Source organism: Galendromus occidentalis, unplaced genomic scaffold (assembly GCF_000255335.2).
Source record: "Galendromus occidentalis unplaced genomic scaffold, Mocc_1.1 scf7180000077427, whole genome shotgun sequence".
Taxonomy (NCBI): domain Eukaryota; kingdom Metazoa; phylum Arthropoda; class Arachnida; order Mesostigmata; family Phytoseiidae; genus Galendromus; species Galendromus occidentalis.
Window position 1 is genome coordinate 246,489 of NW_003805415.1, and position 18,087 is coordinate 264,575.

Sequence of the window (18,087 nt, forward strand, 5' to 3'; positions counted from 1 at the left end):
TCGAAAACGTTATATCAGGGCGTAAGCTCAAGGTTTTACCCTGAAGCTTCAATTTCATGTTATCCCCGATCCCGTAAACCTGATCTACCAGGCGCAGGAGAGTCTTCTTAGGAGCCATGTGAAGATAACAATCTCGATGGAGCAAACTCGGAGCGTGATCCGATCATGGAAGATAGTCGTGACCTAGGCAACCGATTTCAAGGGATACGGTGTTATTCTATCCAGCAGACTCAATTCATCGCGTGGTAGGCTTCCGGAGTTGTCTACGAAGATCTCCCTGTTGAAGTCTGTTCGGAACTGGATAAGATAGGACTTGATGAGCAGCATGAATAGTCGAGAGCCGTGCGGACTTCGATGAATGATCTCGCCCGCGCCCTCTCGAGGAGCACTCCGAGAAGCATGGATCAGCGGCGCGAACTTGTTTAGTTCACCGAAACTCCGCTAGGTGTTTGTTTACAAAATAAGACAGCCGGGATATGGATGGCCGGACCACGGAACACCCGATCAGCAGTGCTGCCAGAGTTCGATAAGGATCAAAGGACTCGATAAAACAGGAAGGTACGTGTTCTCACCGAGGAAAAAAGGGGAATCCTTTGACCGCATACGTTCGGAAAATCCGCGCGGGAAATCGCTCACATTCGTGCGTAGGCTCCTCTCGCGATTTGGCGGTCTCTGCGATCGGGACGTAGACAGCTCCCACGAGCTCTTTCGAAACGAAATTCGAAACAAACTCCTCTTTTCACGCTGGCTGGAAATCAGGCGGCTGATTCCTAAAGATGGCGGGAGAATTACGACTCTGGCTGGAGCGCGGATTGCTATACGGGGACGAAGAGATCAATTCGGAAAATAGACCTAAGAAGGCGAAAAGCGGTGGAAGAGAGCACGCGTCAAAGCCAGAACCCCTGGTGAAGAATGCTGGTTTTCGAATTCCTGCCCTGCTCCTCGCGATTAGATCGATGTAACTCGGATCAGGGAAGGAATCCCTGTGCCGTCGGTTTCTGCGGCTGATGAAGTCTCTTATTTCAGCATGGACGACGTCGTGCATCAAAATTCCCTCATCCTCTCGACTGCGGGAGCGGTCCCAGTTGTGAATGAGAAGGTACGTGACTTCGACCTTACTCTGGGAACGGGGAATCATAATCTACTACAGCGTTTCGTGGCAGGAACGATAATTTCTTATATACAGGGGCAGAATCTCTCGGCCGGTAATCTGTATCGGAAGCGCGGGTCATCGATGTTCTGCCGTACGCAGAATGCAGGTCGTGCGTGATGATTTATATTGAGGAAATTTCTTCTGCAGGGTGAGGTGTACATGAAAAAAGTCAAAGTCCAGAGATACATCTCTGGAAGGCGACCCAAATATGCTCCAGACGACAGCGAAGGTGAGTCGAGCGGGCCATCGTGCTGATCCGTAAACCTCTTCTCAATGGACGATTGAACCTTTCCTAATTCCTCACCTCGCTCCCTAGAATCAGCGTCGTCGGACGACGACTTCATCGTTGAGAGACAACGACCTTCAAGGAAGATAGAGAGACCCGAGCTGCGCACAGGAGCAGATCAATCAGGCAGCGAGGAGGATGCAGAGGAAGGCGATGAACTACCGCAAGACGACGAGCTCTCGGACCGTACTGCGGGTCAAGAAATCGATGACCGAGACCTCGACGATCCTCGGCTCCGGAGATTGATGCGACGAAAGCAGGAGACGCGAACCATTGAGAGCGCCACCGTCGTTGAGGGCGACGACTCCGACCGCGAAACAGGACGTCGACGACATCGAAGTTCGTCCCCGTCTTCGAGTTCGTCTGACAACGAGGATCTCGACGACGAAGAACGCGAAAGGAAGCGCTTACAGATAAAACAGAGAGCGCTCCAACGAGCGAAAGATCAAGAGGAGGAGCTTGTACGCGAAGTAGAAAACAAACAGGACGAAGAACCTCAAGAGGATGAGGAGTCCGAGTATGAGGAATACATCGAAAGCGAAGAGGAAGAGCAAGGTCCGCGATTGAAACCTGTATTCGTACGACAGAGAGATCGTATCACAATCCAAGAGCGAGAACAGGAGGAAGAGCGGAAGTATCGAGCAGAATTGGAAAAGAAGAAGAAGGCCGAAGAGAAACGGAGGCAGACTCTGAAGATCGTAGAGTCCGAAGTCAGGAAGGAAGTGGAAGAAACTAAAGAGGAAACCAAGACAGGAGCCTGCGTTGGGAATATTGAAGACGTCAACACAGAAGACGAGAACGACGAAGCCGCCTACGAGGCGTGGAAAGTCCGGGAGTTGAAACGGATAAAGCGAGACCGAGAAGCTCGAGACGCGATCGAGAGAGAGAAAATGGAGGTCGAGAGACTGCGCAACATGACCGAAGAGGAGCGTCTGCGCGAGCTGAAAAACAACCCGAAGAAAATCGTCAACAAATCAACGAAAGGAAAGTACAAATACCTCCAGAAGTACTATCATCGGGGATCCTACTTCGTCCAGGACCAGGAAGACGATATTTACCGCAGAGATTTCTCTGTTCCGACCCTTGAAGATCACTTCAACAAATCCGTACTACCGAAGGTCATGCAAGTCAAAAACTTCGGACGATCGGGTCGGACCAAATACACGCATCTTCTTGATCAAGATACGACGAAAGCCGATTCGCCGTGGTCGGCCGATACCGCTCAAAACCTCAAATGGCACATCGAGAAAGCAGGTGGATCGAAAGCATCTCTCGGTGATCGACCTTCAGTTCGGAAACCGCGGAACTAGGAGGGGAATGGGTACTGGAGCTGTACATTAGTTTTGTGTATAAATAATGAAATCGGAGAGAGATCCTGGTCTTGTTACTCACATTCTAGCTGCACTCTCCCTCATTATCGTCAAATGCACAGATGGCGAAATCGGTCAAGCCCCCTTCGAGCGTCCGTGATTCGCTAATTGACTCATTCCTAAGCCAGACCCGTGCAGAAAATGCATGAATATCTCGAAAGTTCGGGGGAGTCAGTGGCCTCCGCCTCAACCCCGAGAAGTGTGAGGTTTTCGTTGACCAGGTCGACGAGGGCGATGGGGAGCAAGCGGTCCGCTCGATCCGCGACCTCCTCCCAGGCTGCCGGCTTGTCCACAAAGGCACATTAGAGCTACTCGGGGCCCCTGTCTTCGCAGAGGCCACAGAGGCAAAACTTCCTAGGGTCCGCCACATGGTGGCTAAACTGGGCCTTGCCCTTGTTCTCTTCGTCCCAGCTGTCTCTGGTTGAAGGGTTCTGTTCCCCCGGGCGAACGGTACCCGAAAAGAAGAAAGTGCAGAGAGAATGGGACACCATCCTATGTTCGGAACAGGTGACTGCCCTCCGGAAGAGCTCCCCCTCGAATGCCGATCGCGCGAGACTCCTGGCAGTGAGCAGCCCAGGCGCGAGCCACTGGCTGCAGTGCCTGCCCTCCGCGACTCTCGGGCTCCTCGAAGACAACACGGTCCGCATCTGCGCGGGTCTTCGACTTGGAGCAGGAATCGTTTCCCCGCCCGCCTGCGTCTGCGGACGGCCGGTCAGCGCAGACGGCGCTCACGGTCTCTCCTGCAGAATGAGCGCCAGGAGGTGGTCACGACACTCCCCAATGAATGACACCTTCAGCCGCGCGTTGCGCAGCGCCCAGATTCCGAACCTGAGGGAACCTCAGGGGCTTTGCAGAGCGGATGGTAGACGACCGGGCGGCCTGACGCTGATTCCGTTCGAGAGAGGCAAGGCCCTGGTATGGGACGGAACGGTAGTCGACACTCTAGCCCCTTCATATGTCGACACCGGTAGTCTCAGAGCGGATTTCGCGGGAGCCAGAGCGGGAACGCTAAATCTCCAGAAATACGAGGATCTCGCCGCGAACTACGTCGTGTGCCCGCTGGCGTTCGAGACTCTACGCGGCCCTGGCCCCGTAACGCAGAGACTGCTGGACACAGTGGGTCAGTTAATCGAAGAAGCGACGGGATGTAGGTGAGCGCGAAGGTACCTCTACCAACGGCTATCAATTTGCGTACAGAGAGGTAATGCGGCTTCCGTCATGGGAACCATGGCCGCTTACGAGGGACCCGCTATGGAACTGCCGTAAGGCCTGACTAGAGTGGGGAGAGATAAGCTCATCTAAATCTGATTGATGTGTAACTTGTATTAATAATAAACAGCTCTAAAATGAGCAGCTTAATTTCGAAACCTTCTCATGATCCGAAGAAATCCATCGACGTTCCTTCAAGTGGCTGCCAGTGCGCCTCGCGCGCGCATCCCTCAAAAATTCTTGAACCTTCCGGATCGATGATTCCTCCTGCGGGCCAGTCGACCGAGGTGCAGCTATGAGTTTCGAAGGCGACGAGGGAATGAAAACGCACAACAGTTCGTGAAATCCGTGGGCGGGAACTGAATTTAAACCCGCTTAATTTTTTGCCAAGACAAATTGCGAACAAAGACTCCATCACAAGCTTTCTCTTTCGCAGCGCCTCCTACCCATCCGCTAAGTCGAAAATCGACGGTGAAGCTCCGCGGATGCAAACAGTTCGCTCCAAGCGAGAAACCAACAATTGACGAATCTCAAGCATGACATTTACCGTCGCGGAATGAACAGCGCTTCCTCATGGTTCACGCGCATTTTCCTTTTTCCAACTCGCTATGCGGCTCCCTCGGGGTGAGAGTACGCCATTTCCTGTAATAGTGCTCAGTCTTGAGTTTAGTCTTCGTCGATCGGCGCAGAATTCGAGAGGATCGCAGATTCCTCGAGCGTGAATCAGCGTGGCTAGCCGGAGTCCTTCGTCTTTCACGGTGTTTGTTTCAAGTAGCTCGAGAGATAATGTCTTCAAAGATCGACCCGCGTCAGCTCACGCACTGCCTACGAGAGTCTCCGCTTCTGGATTCTTTCGACGCCGAGCAAGTTAAACTCTTGGACGAAGAGTGCATCCAAGTCGACGAAAATGATCGCGTCATTGGTAGCTCTAGCAAAAAAGATTGTCATCTGATGGCGAACATCAATCGCGGTGAGAGTCGAGCTTCGATCGGTAGTACGGAAGAATATGCGTCATTCTATCACGTATTTGTTGACGCCATCAACTTCGCTGATTCCATCCGGTATGAATTTTCGATGTTGCGTCATGGAGATCGTTCGCTTCGCCTAAGATCGTTTGACCTTTTCTCTCGCCAGGTCTCCTGCATCGGGCCTTCTCGGTGTTCTTTTTTAACTCATCCGGCGAGCTTCTCGTCCAGCAGCGATCGGATCGCAAAATTACTTTCCCCGGTTGCTACACGAACTCTTGCTGTTCACATCCATTGGCAAATTCGTCTGAACTCACCGCCGACCCCATTCTGGGGGTGAAGAGAGCAGCTCAGCGCCGCATGTTCGTAGAATTGGGAATTCCTCCCAAAGAAGTGAGTGGAAATCGGGCGATCGGTCGGGGTTCTTTATGCTGCGACGCACTACCGAGTCGTCCTGATATACCAGTGTTCATGTTGTGAGTGCAAGGCCTCAATTGTAGTCTGACCGAATTCAAGCTCCCGTTGGAGGCCTTCAACTACTTGACGCGCATATTGTACAAAGCCTCATCAGATGGGACTTGGGGCGAACACGAGATCGACTACATATTGTTCGTGCGAAAGGATCTGGAGAGGATCGAAGCGAATCAGAATGAGGTGAAATCTCTACGTTTCATCCGCCGAGATCAAATTGATGACTTCGTGGGTGAGTGTCGCGTGACGAGTATTCCTGGAGATCCTTTGAGTCCGGAGTACACAGGGAAATTGACACCCCAACGTGGGGAGTTCGGACACCACCGATCTTCATTGGCGTCCCGTTTCAGATAATTTAGCGGCAGAGGGTCACTCATTGACGCCGTGGTTCAAGCTGATCCTCAACACATTCTTGAAAAAATGGTGGGACAACCTGGACTGTCTGCATCTATTCGAGTCGCACGACGTCATCCATCGGCTTTGTTGAGCCCCAGTTCGGAGCCGGGTTCAAGGTCGAAGAATATGGAGTCGGAGATCGCAGAGAGAGCTCGATTCATTTCGAAGCTGTCCGTATCATCTTCTCTGCCGAGCTTTGAATGCCAGAGTCTATCCATTAGCTATGATGCGTATGCTGTATCTCGCCTATTCGCAGAGCACGAGATTTCCGAGTCTCGAAGAACCAGACCCGCCCCGCCCCCCCCCCCCGCTAAACCTTTCGTGAGTAGTGGCTTTCAGAAGACCTAATGACCGGAAGCGGATTGGTCGCTCCGGCAGCACGACTGACGAGATTCTTTATTCTTCCCTGCATCTCTCGCCTTAACAAAATTTCACGCTAGACTCTAGACTCTATACAAGACCTTTCCCCCGCTTCTATCCTGACAGTTGTGAATAAACTTTGAATAGTACCATTGTTTTTCCTCTGAGATGAGACACACGCTGCTGTTTCTGCTCACTTGGGGACTCTCAGCTCCGCGTTCCAGCGGGTCCCCGGAGATCTGCTTCCCGGGGCATGAAGATCAGAAATTCTAGAAGGTAAATACTCCAATCCGATGACTTTCCAGCAGATGCTTCCCGTTCTAGCCATGGCGGTAGGCAACCTCGGCTCGTCGCGAGTGCGGCGGATTTCCGCTACCGTTCGATACTCCCTGCTTCTTCGCAGTAAAGTTCTTTCCTCGCGATGGCTCTGCCGGTTTCCTTCACATTCGCGGCGCTTCTCGGTGGCTTGGAGTGCACATTCAGACGGTATCCGGATGAGGTAGGCAGTGGCTTCCGGCGCCCTTAGTTCCGGAGCCTCTCCGTCCGGGACCATAAAAGGGCCGGTGCAGTATTTTTTGTTCCATCACGCAGGAAGTCCCGTCATGCGGGACTTCAAGCACTCTACGGGCCCATGATCACGAAGGCGGTTTAGCGTCTATGGCGGTAGAGCTCAAGTCGATTCTGCTGAAGTGAGTTGAATAACACTGTCGTTACCTGACAGGCCTTTGAGCATGTCAGTATACTCTGCGGCCCATATTTCGCAGAGGGTGAACATCGGTCTACTTCTTTACAGCTTGATATCGACTGAATCTAGAGACAGACGAGGCGTTCTGCTAATGGCAGTGAAACTGTGGACTTTCGGACGCCAAAGAGGCTTGGCTGACCTTCTCACGCGATTCGGGAATAGTGTCGGTTGACGAGAGCTCTGAAGGGACGGCTAGGAATGCGAAGACGATAGGTTTGGCTCTGCTGCACTCGGATCAAGCGGCTTCTAGACTCAGTCAGGAGCTTTCAAATAAAGAATGCGGTCCTGATCGCATGAATCTTCAGAAACGCGGAACCTCGAGAAGGTGGACGCGGGGGGCTCATCCAGGCGTGATCCAAGACACAGTCTAATCGCGGTCTACATAGACGGTCAGCATCTGTCCAATAGAAGAACTTGAGCCTTCGAGAGGGGCTCCGTCAGTGAGAGCTCCGGTATGTCCCCGGTGGCTCTCTAATTGAGGCAATCGATAGGGGTTGATCCGCGATTTGCGAGGAAATATTTCACCAAGGAGAGCCTGATCTTCCGGAATGCCAGTAATGTCCGGAACGAGGAGCTGGGAGTTGGCGAACCTGGATTCGGATACCGAATCAATATTCGCTTATCGCTCGAGAGATTCACGTGATCGGTGTATCCGCAACGCGGTCTCCAACTCCAGAGCGCCGTATGCGAGATTCGCGTAAAGCATCGCGAAACCCCACGCAAAAGTCACCAAGACCACCCAAACTCGCGCGAGCGCTCAGCAAAGATCACCGCCATCATTTTTCACTTTCCTGTCGACAGACTTAGTTTATGTGGAAGTTTCCCCCGCGTTTTTCGCGGTCTCCATGGAGTGTTGGACTGCGTGTCGTACGACGTTCCAAGTCTACGCATGAGTCCTTGACGAAGCCGAGTCTCCGCAGCAACGTGCCATCCGTGTATCATTCGAGGACGTTCATTCTCCAATGAGGAGAGGGGTGACGAGAGTAAAGAAATCGTCCAAAGCAACACAACAGCGTAGAGAGTCGTTTCAAGAAATGTGAGCGTCAGTCACTGCGTCGCGGAAAACGCGAGTGATTCCGAGCCGGAGCTCATGCCGTGAATTTCAGAAGGCCTGCTCCGAGGGATTGCTAGGGGTTGTCGCGAGCCTCCAGAGACCTGGTGTAGGTGCTGGCTGAGATGTCAGCTGTTTGAATTTCATCAACAGCGCTCTCGAATTGACCGCTGATCGAAGTTCGGGAAAGACCGCGATTTTCTCTCCCAGTGAATAATTCTCGTTGACACCAGGTCCGGGAAAAAGCGTGGAATCGTGTCTTCGATCACTCTCGGGAAAGAGCGGTCTCGGAGCTCTATGAAGGCTGCAAACGGAAATCTGAGCGGAACTACGAACGATGGAGCTGCAGCTTGATTGTGAAGTTCACATAGACCTCGCACACAGAGAACGAAGACGCGCAGACAGACTCCTCCAATCCCACAGGTTCGACGAAGCTATCAGTGCACATCAGGACGCCATCACTCAACTTGAGAAAGTGAGTAGTGGTTGCACTCGGAGTTTTTGTGCGTTCGCCATTACGTAATCCAGACGCCTCTTTGGAGGATCGGCTTGAAAAGAGTTTCACGTAATCCATAAGTTTACTACGCAGGTTTTGGCATTCGCAAAGGATCCTGTGGTGAACGAATCAATCCAACTCCAGATCGCTTTCCACAATCGGCAGCAATTGATAGTCGCCTGTAGAAGGGAAAAGCAGAGAAGTCTTCTGAAGAGACAAGCTTCGGTGTCTTACTGCAGGTTAGCGGTTGTCTTCAGCAGTATTTTACCATTCACCCGGGGAAGCTGACTGTGCTATCCCGTCGCGGAAGCGCCCCTACATATCTATATAGGGACTATCAGGAGGAAATCTTTCTGAAGATGATCGACAACCTTTTCCATGATGGGGAATATCGAATTCCTTCAAAGTCTTCATGCATGAATGACAGGATTTTTTTCTTCTCCAGAGAGACTGGTGAGGTAATCGAAATCGCAGAGATGGCCTTACCGGACCAGACGGATCAAGATCAGGACGAAACCAATACCACGAAGATGCATATGCTCTTCAATCAGAATGCTGATCTCTTGCAACAATTGTACAGGAAATCCAAGGATAGTAAATCGCAGAACAGTGACTGTCAGGTGAGTTAGATGTCTCGAAAGGTTTCTTCCTTGAATGAAACCTAAGCCCTCCCGCGCGAGCGATACGGGATCTGAGGCGTTTTCGTACAATCTTCCGCAGGTCATCGATGAGCTCCGCGCGAACAACACAGAGTTGAGGAAGATGCTCGGGCATCTCGCGAGCGACAATTGCGCCCTACGGCGGCGAAATCGGGAACTGCGAGACGAGATAGAATTCCTGAGGTCGAAACTCAATCAGGTCGAGCAGCCCCGACTCGTTATCCCGGAGCTCGCTCCGCTAGAGAGGCCGGATTTCGACGCATAGCTTTGAGGGAACCATTCTCATGTTGTAATCGAAAGCACAAGACCTACTTTACTCCATTTTCGATAGTGATGCTTCCCAATAGTTCTCAATCGTTGAAATATTCCATTATACACATGCATGCCCTCAGCAGGAAGTCCTCAAACTTGTACATTTTCCGTCCGCTGCTCTCGCATAGAGCATTTTCCTCCCTGGAATTTTATGTTGAATAAACAAGATGATGTGTTTCCCAAACTCCGCGATATTCATTCTCCTTGTACTGCTATTCCTCGCGGCTATCAGTCTCCATCCAGATGACCCACTGCGTTGCCGGAGTCGAGGATCGACCGCAGATAAAGAAGTCGCCCGGTATGGGACTTTCAGATGAGCAATGATGATTTCGGAAGTCCCTCTCGTTCTGGGGTCTATGGGACACGACACATCCCTCAAAGGTCGCACTTCAGGCTGACTACACACCCGAGAGTGCTCCCACCATTCTGAAAACTCCCGTCCTCGCCCCGCTATGAGGGGCCGGCATCCGGGAGGGATTCGGTCGGTTCTGAAGCGATGAAAATGGAACACGCTGAGCAGTCGACTCCGTTTCCGAGAAGAGGGACCGGCCATAGATTCGTCAAGATGTCGTCTCTCACCCTACACATTTCTCGGGGGCTATCACGATGAGCCCAGCGAAAAGGACTTGAATCATCATCGAGGTAACGAGGACAGATCGGTAGTTCATATCCAGATCAAGACGAGATCCGCGTCGGGAACTGCGAACCAGCACGAAGTTGAGACCGGTGTTGTTGGAATGAGTGCTCAGGCGGGGATCACATTCTCGTTACTAATCGCGTCACTGCGCTTTCCCGGACTCATGAGGGAATGCTTCTGGAGGTTTGCTCTCTGTAGGAGGCGAAGCAACTCGTCGTCATCGGAAGCGAGGCGGCCTCTGATGCGTGGCAACACAATCATCGTTCTCGATTTTCCGTCTCGAACGCGACGTACGCAGGAATGGCGTAGCTTTCCGACTATTGGACAATAATATGTGGTAATGTATTCGTGCGATTTAGCTTACAAGAACCCTCGATTGGGATCGCTCCGACCGGAGAAAAGGGAGATTCAATCGATGCGCGATCTCTCGATAGGAAGATATAAGCGCTGACGCCTCATATGACTTCACGAGCGACTGGATGATTCATCAAAACATGGGTACAGACTACTGCGACGCGCCGGCCACCGAAGCCCTCAACATCCAGCAATTGCGGACACGCGTGTGGTTCTACGAATAGAGACGCTCGATCATCAGAGACGTCGAGACGGCCAAGGACGGTTCTTCTCATCCGCCTCCTGTGAACTCCTGACGACGGCGTCGGTCCTGGAAACGATCCAGCAGGTGAAAATCGACAGGGAGGTTCTTCGACATTTAGATGAATAGAAACAAGTATGCCAGCTCCTGTCGCTTTTGCCAAAAACAGCTCAGCGACACTTACATGAGGAAGCCATGTCATAGAATGACACAAGGTTCCCACTTACATTAGGGCTCCCAGTGCCGATGAGCTCGTTGACGGCTCGGTTGGAGTCCCGAACAGGGCTTCGAGATTCTCTGTTACCCTTACGTGTGGGATTCATCGTGTGAAGTTCAACTCGATGATTGCCTAGCCTCGAAGTTTCACGACCTCGCCAATTCTGTCGGACATGCTTCTAGTCGAAGTCTTGATTGATCGACTCCCGAGCAGTCGATAAGGACTCTTTTAGAGCTACGCTCGCTTTGAATCGCCCCGTGCCATTGCAAACACGCTCAGCCGGGACTCACCAAGATCCTCTGTGAGGTTCCTATCGGGGAATCGAGCTGGCTAATCAATATTGCTACCGAATCAATGTTCTGTCGATTGGCTCCAAATGACGCCTTATCTTGAGAAAGTAACGGGATTACGTCGTCGGTTTTTGCTTGGATATGTATGTAAATCAGCCTCGATAAGATTGATTTTCACTCACTCAGCGGTACAAAGTTGGGAGGCCTAGGCTCATGATTCCGTGGGAGCTGAGAGCCGGTGACGCGCCCTGAGTAAGAGCTGCGTCCAGAAGACAAGCTCACCACAGCGCCGATACGGCAAGTGATCCGAGGGATGATGTCCAATCAGGGGACTGACTTCTAGCCACAAGCATCATGGTACAGTTGATGTATAAGCCAAGCATCGACAATTTCCTCACTCAGTGACTTGTTATCGCCGAAGACCGTACGATGCGATTTCGAGTCCGGGAACTCCGCGTGTGATCATCAAAAGTATCCATTGACGGAGTCGTCGCGATGGAGCCAACATAAAGCATGAGCCCTCCAAGAACTTTGAAGTGTCCCTTCTTACCTCCGCCGTTGGGCAGAGAGAGCATGGGACCCAGCCGCGGCTGGAGCAATAAACGCAGATCGATTCGAGTCTTGAACGACTCCGACAGGATGAAGCGCCGGAGGGTTCGTCGGAGAATTCGACCCTCCTACATGAAATTTTCGCAGGCCATGGTAACCAGTGCCAGCGAGATCGCGTGGAACAGCAACGGGATACAGAGGAACGAGCGGTAGTCCATGTTGACGATTCGACTATTCAGGACGAGACGCGCATTGGGGAGGATAAACCAGCAGAAAGTAATGACCGTTCCGAACGATATTGACCCTTACGCTCGGCAGAAAGTCTCCGTCGAAGTCATCAGGCCAGCGAGATGTCGATTGAAGTGAGCGCTTCGCACATGACTCTTAAGTTCTATCGAGCGCCGACGTTGCTTCGGAATCTCCGATCCGTTGAACACAAACCACGGATATTCCATGAAGGGGTTCAGGGCGAATAATTGAAAAACCTCATTACCCAGGCAGCTCATCCCTGTAGTCCAGTCCAAGTGCTCGATGGAATACGTCACATTTTTCCGAAGATAGACGAAGCAATATCCAGATCACGAAAACCCCATGTTGGAGATTCGAGTCTTTGACGAACTCATCGAGATTGGCGGTGGCGCTTTTGAGGAAAATGATTCCGTTGACGAGACACATCGGAAAACGAGTGTTATGCCGAAAAACCCTAAGGTGTTTCGAGACATCGGATTGCCTGGCAGCATAAGTAAACATGTGTATGCTGCATCCTACCTTCAAGAGAAGGACCCCTACGCGATGGAGCTTGGAGGACTTCCACTTCGCACCGCTTATGCCGTGAATGCGGGGGGCGAAAAAGAGGAAAACCTCGAAGGTTTTCGATATCTCTCTCGAGAAGGAGAGCAACCGCTTCCGCCGAAAGGGCTCGGGGACATTAGCGTGGGAATCACGCATTCATCGATTTGACCGAGGTGCACGACGAGGCGTTGACTTTGCCGTGAACATCGTGCACACTTCTATCTTACGGAGTGAGCAAATGGCCTCTATGAAGCCACACAAATGGTGGAGGGCAGTGTCGCGACTTGCGACCAAGCTATACCATTCGCCTCGCTCCCGAACCATCACGAGCGACTTGATTGAGCGCTCTCGTTCCGCGATGGGAGAGCGGACGCTCAATGAAATCTTCGATCGAGAACTTCGAGAGATCGCGAGAGGATCTTAGCTTACTAACGACTTAAGTCCAAGAGGTACACTCCGCGCGGAGCACTGGGATACATAGTTTTTCTCGTCTGCAAGACTCTTTCAGGGACTGGTCTTTCGCCCGCTCGATTCGGGCCACGCAGTGAAGTGTGAAAGATGGATAATGGAACGGTATGTCTTCGGAGCTACTGATTTGGTTGGACCCGACGCGAGGATGAGATGCGGAGTGGAACTCCGCCAAAGAGCCGAAACTCGACACTCAACTCAGACTCGGCGCAGGGAATGTTGTTCGATTCAAGAAAGTCATGCTCGTGATTACATCAAATTGCAGGGGAGGGCGCAGTCTAATCAGGATTTGTACTTGCGGCATACGCCATTATCGAGACCAGCTGAGGAAGCTCAAGTCGCAGGCGTGAAGTGTCGGAGAACGTCTTCAGGATTCCTCATTCCTTAACGCTTGAAAACTCCAGACTCTCCGGACGAGGGCGCTCAATATTGATTTCTGCCTGATCACAGCGGAGGGTGCTGGAATCCGTCAGGAAGGATGGGAGACGGAAGCTGGTTCGTGCGAATCCCTCCTCGATGCACGAATAGCTGGATGAACATGCGCAGATCTTCCGTAGAAGTCCATGGAGAAAAACCGTAGATAATCTCACAAAATTCGCAATATTGACTGTGGATGAAGAAAGCCTAGTCGAGAGAGTCCGATCGATCATTGTCCAAGGGACGATTCAACTATGCATCGAATGTTCTTATGATCTCTGACGGTCTCTTGCTTCCGTCTCATCTCGCCACAGGGCTCCTACGCGCTCTTCGCGAGGGACTCGGCACTGGAAAGCTGCTCGGAGTCCTCTAAAGCGAGACGGAAATCCCGCGGTCTGAATTATATCGGAGCCGGACTCGCGGCGCCGTTCCAGTCTAGAGCTCGACCAATCGATATATCATTGAGCCGCTCCAATGATCAAATCCATCCGGAAGAAGGCTCCCTGAGATCGGGATTTCTTCTACAATGCCCCCTCTACACCGAGTCAAGACGTCCGTGCTGTAAATTCGATGCAGCGTCTCGCTGACGACCTCATCGGCGATCCTGGTTCCAGCATCTATCCGATCCGAAACTCGCGTGGCTCGCTCTTGGAGTTTCCCGCTTCAGCGTCACGAGCAGCTTGATCCTCGAACGATACTCCTTTCCCATCTCCGGTTCGCTCTTCGCACCGGAATATAAATACGGTCGTTTCCTCAACGACATGCTATGACGTATGTATTTATGTATGATATCTACTTCTTGACTCACTCAGCCGCGCTTGGAATGCGAAATCCCGCGATTAGAAGACGTCTTGATCGCTACGCACTCGAATAAGTTCCCGATAGCGCCGACGGCAGAGCTTCAAGGTAGAATCGTGGCATGGGATAAACCCAGATATGATGAAATATAAGCATCATTAGAATGAGTAGAGCGGTGCAGAATCGCATGGATTCCATCGCATACAGCGACGACTGCGGAGTCAACTACGGTCGCCCAGAAGAACCGTGATAAACGGTTCCGGTAGACACCTTCAGCCGAAGTCGGTGGAACGCTTCCTCGTTCGATATCTTCGGCGGACACCTGCAGCGGTCGAACACCTGAATCATCATCGAGCAGAGTACCCCGATCAGCCATCTGGCAGAGGAGCGTATTGGGAAAACTTCAGTCCACCGCTGCAGACCTGTTTGTTCTCATGGAGATTTCTCTCCCGGCCGGGATTTCCTCCGACATCGGAGATCGCGACGTCTCAGACATCGTTTCCGTGAGCTCGGAGCGAGGTAGAGTAGTCGGAGATCTCCTCTTCGGTTCCATATGGAAAATACCCCGGAAATCGCCGTGAGTACCTGACGTTGATTCTGAGGATGGAACATCGATTCTCATCGGAAGAACCATTGAAACGTCTTCCACGATATCGCCCCTCACAGAAAATGACATGCTGGCTCATCCGTGCGTGGCAGACGACTTGGCACCAACTACTATTCATCGGCATGATAAATAATACTACGGAGCGGTAATACATTATTGCGTAACAATACACTCTCGGACGGACGCGGGCCGCCCTAAATTTTCGCGAAGAGTGAACGGACAAGTTTTGTGTGGAATTTTCTGAGGGTCAAAAGGGCCGGAGTTCTAGCGAAGGCTTTGTCGCCTGATACGGAAAAACGCCTCGGGGATGGAACGTTCATTAAACACATCCACAACATCCATTAAAACTGTACCGATTCAATATTCTCGGGGATTTTGAAGCGAGTATCTCCCAGAATAGAGTGAAGGAAATGTGCCATGATTACCGCAAGCCGAGAGTCCTTGATTCGCGTGTTCAAGGAAGCTGGCGTCAGCCCCCAGTGATGATCTCGTTCCATGTTTGTTCCCTAGCGTGAATAATAAATAATCCATTATTCAAATGCTGCGAGCGGAGCTGGATCACCACTCCCCATGAGGTTATTGAACCTGCGTAACTGTCGGTCGTGTTCCTCCGAACTTCAATCCGCTCTCCCTGGCTGAGCCGAGAGTGTAGGATGAGGAAAGAATCTATATGACGTCGGAGCGGGGACTCGTGGCGCCCTCGTCACCGCGAGTGATGATTGCACTACTTGGAAACGCCCGGTGGTCTCCGGCGAAGCGTTCCGACTTTTTGCTGGGAGCCAAACACGACTTTCCTTGAGAGGCGCGGGGTGACTCCGCAGTTTTAATATATAGGGAATTAATCCTAGAATCCTGCTCGTCACATTCGACTTAGTGGGGTCATCGTGCGCGGAACACACATTGTAGCGACGACGCGACGCCCATCGAGCGGGGGATAGCCTCACGGCTGCTAGCAAAGTATCCGGACCCGACCTTGATCTACCCGACCGCATTATATTCACGGCAGCCTTACCGGTGGAAACCGAGCCGTAGAAGTCAGGCTTTCTGCATCAGGCCTGAAAAATTATAATCACCAGACGGAGGTTTTGCACGAATTGCGCAACTGAGCGAAGTCTACGCGAAGCAAGCGGTGAAACTTCGTACGTTCCCGATTTTTCTCAATCCCACGAAACTGTGCAAAAGGGTACGTTTCGTTGTGTGCACGCTAGCTTGGAAACCCAACGCCCCAACTCCGCTTGACTCCGAGCGCGTTCTCTCCGATGACTTGCAGGAGTGGCTCGGTTCTCCTGTTTCCGATGCTTCTTGATCCTGAGTACGATCACCTTTCTCTTCGAAGAGTGAGGGAATCTGAAGATCCGAAGGTGCTGAGCATGTCCACCTTGACATGAAGGAACCCGGAAACGCCACCGCAGATCTCTGGCAGTTTGGGACCTCTAATCAAACATAATGTATGGCACATTCTTCGCGCTCGATAGCGGGATTAAAATCCGCAGGCGATGAGCCTTTCTTCTGCTGGCGGTTTTTCTTCGAAAAATCTGCTCCGTCTCTTGTCAATATCCTGATTGGATTATTATCAAATATCTTATTCAGCAACAGAATTTTGTGTAATAAATCGATTATCGAGCTTTTCTGTCGCTAGACAGAGTCTCCGGTGCGTGCAGTTCCGGACCCCCTTGATTACGAAGTCCGCTCTGCGCCGTTTCACCTTGGTAATCCACTGATTGCGTATTCATCGACGGATTTCCGATTCTTATATCATGAAAACTTCCAATTGGTAAATTTATTATCATTGCTACTCTATTAATTTTTTTTTCGACCGGCGCTGGAAGGAATTGACTGGAATGGTTTTTGCTCATGGCGATACGATCCCTCTCGCCCAACCTACAGGACCGAATACGGGTCAACCCCCTAACGCAAGCGATAAGCAGCGGATCATCATTGGGTCTGTTGCTCTCGACCTCCCGTGGACTTCGTGCCCGAAGCGCTGCAATAGGCACCGCGATAAGGGATCCTTCAAGAGTTGAGTCGTCCACAATACTTGGGAGAGGTTGGGATTTCAAGACGCGCATCCGGGACGGAAGCGCTTACCGAAAACTAAGCGGTCACCCTAGTCAGTCAGGGAGACAGATCCGTTCCCTTCAGATTCACCTCATGAACGCCGAGACTTCATCATTCTCATTATTCCAGCACTAAATTAAAAAAATATTGACGAGTCGTATGACGGAAGCGGCGACTTTCCGTCGGAAGTGGAGACGAAGTTCGGGATAAGACTCAGTGTTTCAGGGGTTGTAGGTTCGAAAGAACAACGGAATTAGCGACCGCAGCTGTGGCCCCTGATGATAATGGGTGACACGTCCCGTGAACTGTTTCTCTCAGACGCTTCTTCGTTGATATGAGTAGAAAAGCAGGGAACTCGGGTGGCGATGAATTCACAAGGAAACAAACACTCTCCCGCCAGATGTATGTTTTGTAACTTAATTGCCCCTTGCCACTCGGTCGACTTTGTTGCGAAAATGCCGTAGCCGTGGAACGCGATGTCGTCTTCAGTTCGTTTGGGTAAGGTAACCAGCAGCGACATTGTTGTCATCTTGTCCGAGCCCTCTTGCTTTCGCCGCTGACTGACTGAGTGAGGCGAAATCCAACCGCGAGTATTTATAAATTTATTTATCCGTTGATATATCGATTCGCGCATGGATTCAGTGTACGAGAAGAATACAGAACGAGTTGTATCGCTCGATGGCGAAGCACCTATGCCCATGCTGCTGTACAACGACGAAAGATATCCTCTGATCACTGACTGCTACATTTTCTCCTGAATTGATCCGTCCGCACTAAAAATAAATAGTAGCAGAAGTCGGTGGTTTCAGTCATGCTCGAGGCGATATTGCCATGGGATCATAAACGACAACATGTCGCTCGCCCCTTATTTCGCTGAGAAGCGGTTCGCAGTGAAAGTGTCACTGATGGAATACGGTCGCTCCGCTGGAAGGTTAGGCGACGACCACGTTGCAGTGTTGATGGCGATTCTGCCGCGACCACGGATGAAGATTCGCTATAATTCTGGTGGAACCTTCACCGAGCGACTGAAGTTCCGATCAGACTACTCCGCCAGACAGGGATTAATGCGAATAATCTTCCGGAGTCGTAAGTTTCATCTCCCCGCCGTCTGGGTCGACCCCTTGCCGATTCTTCTGCCGACGACGATTTGTTTCGTTGTTCAATCCGTTTGGGGTCCGGCGATTCA

At 51.5% G+C, this 18,087-nt stretch overlaps 3 protein-coding genes across 3 annotated transcripts; all 3 read left to right on the top strand.

The window, feature by feature from the left end:
* Window positions 1–481: 481 nt before the first annotated feature.
* Window positions 482–2,809, top strand: Mfap1 (Microfibril-associated protein 1). The gene is made up of 4 exons (XM_018639245.1): window positions 482–558; window positions 1,027–1,099; window positions 1,301–1,382; window positions 1,470–2,809. The coding sequence occupies exons 2-4, from the start codon at window positions 1,028–1,030 to the stop codon at window positions 2,747–2,749; spliced, it is 1,434 nt and encodes a 477-aa protein (XP_018494761.1). The 5' UTR covers window positions 482–558; window position 1,027; the 3' UTR covers window positions 2,750–2,809.
* A 234-nt stretch (window positions 2,810–3,043) lies between these two features.
* On the top strand, window positions 3,044–6,175 carry LOC100904225 (isopentenyl-diphosphate Delta-isomerase 1-like). The gene is made up of 5 exons (XM_003742577.2): window positions 3,044–3,092; window positions 4,851–4,988; window positions 5,153–5,376; window positions 5,500–5,686; window positions 5,805–6,175. Exons 1-5 carry the CDS (start codon window positions 3,044–3,046, stop codon window positions 5,939–5,941), a joined length of 735 nt encoding a protein of 244 aa, XP_003742625.2. The 3' UTR covers window positions 5,942–6,175.
* Window positions 6,176–7,775: 1,600 nt separating this feature from the next.
* On the top strand, window positions 7,776–9,658 carry LOC100904365 (nuclear receptor-binding factor 2). Its single transcript, XM_003742578.2, has 5 exons — window positions 7,776–8,115; window positions 8,240–8,481; window positions 8,596–8,741; window positions 8,948–9,122; window positions 9,223–9,658. The coding sequence occupies exons 2-5, from the start codon at window positions 8,344–8,346 to the stop codon at window positions 9,424–9,426; spliced, it is 663 nt and encodes a 220-aa protein (XP_003742626.1). The 5' UTR covers window positions 7,776–8,115; window positions 8,240–8,343; the 3' UTR covers window positions 9,427–9,658.
* The last annotated feature ends 8,429 nt before the right edge of the window (window positions 9,659–18,087 follow it).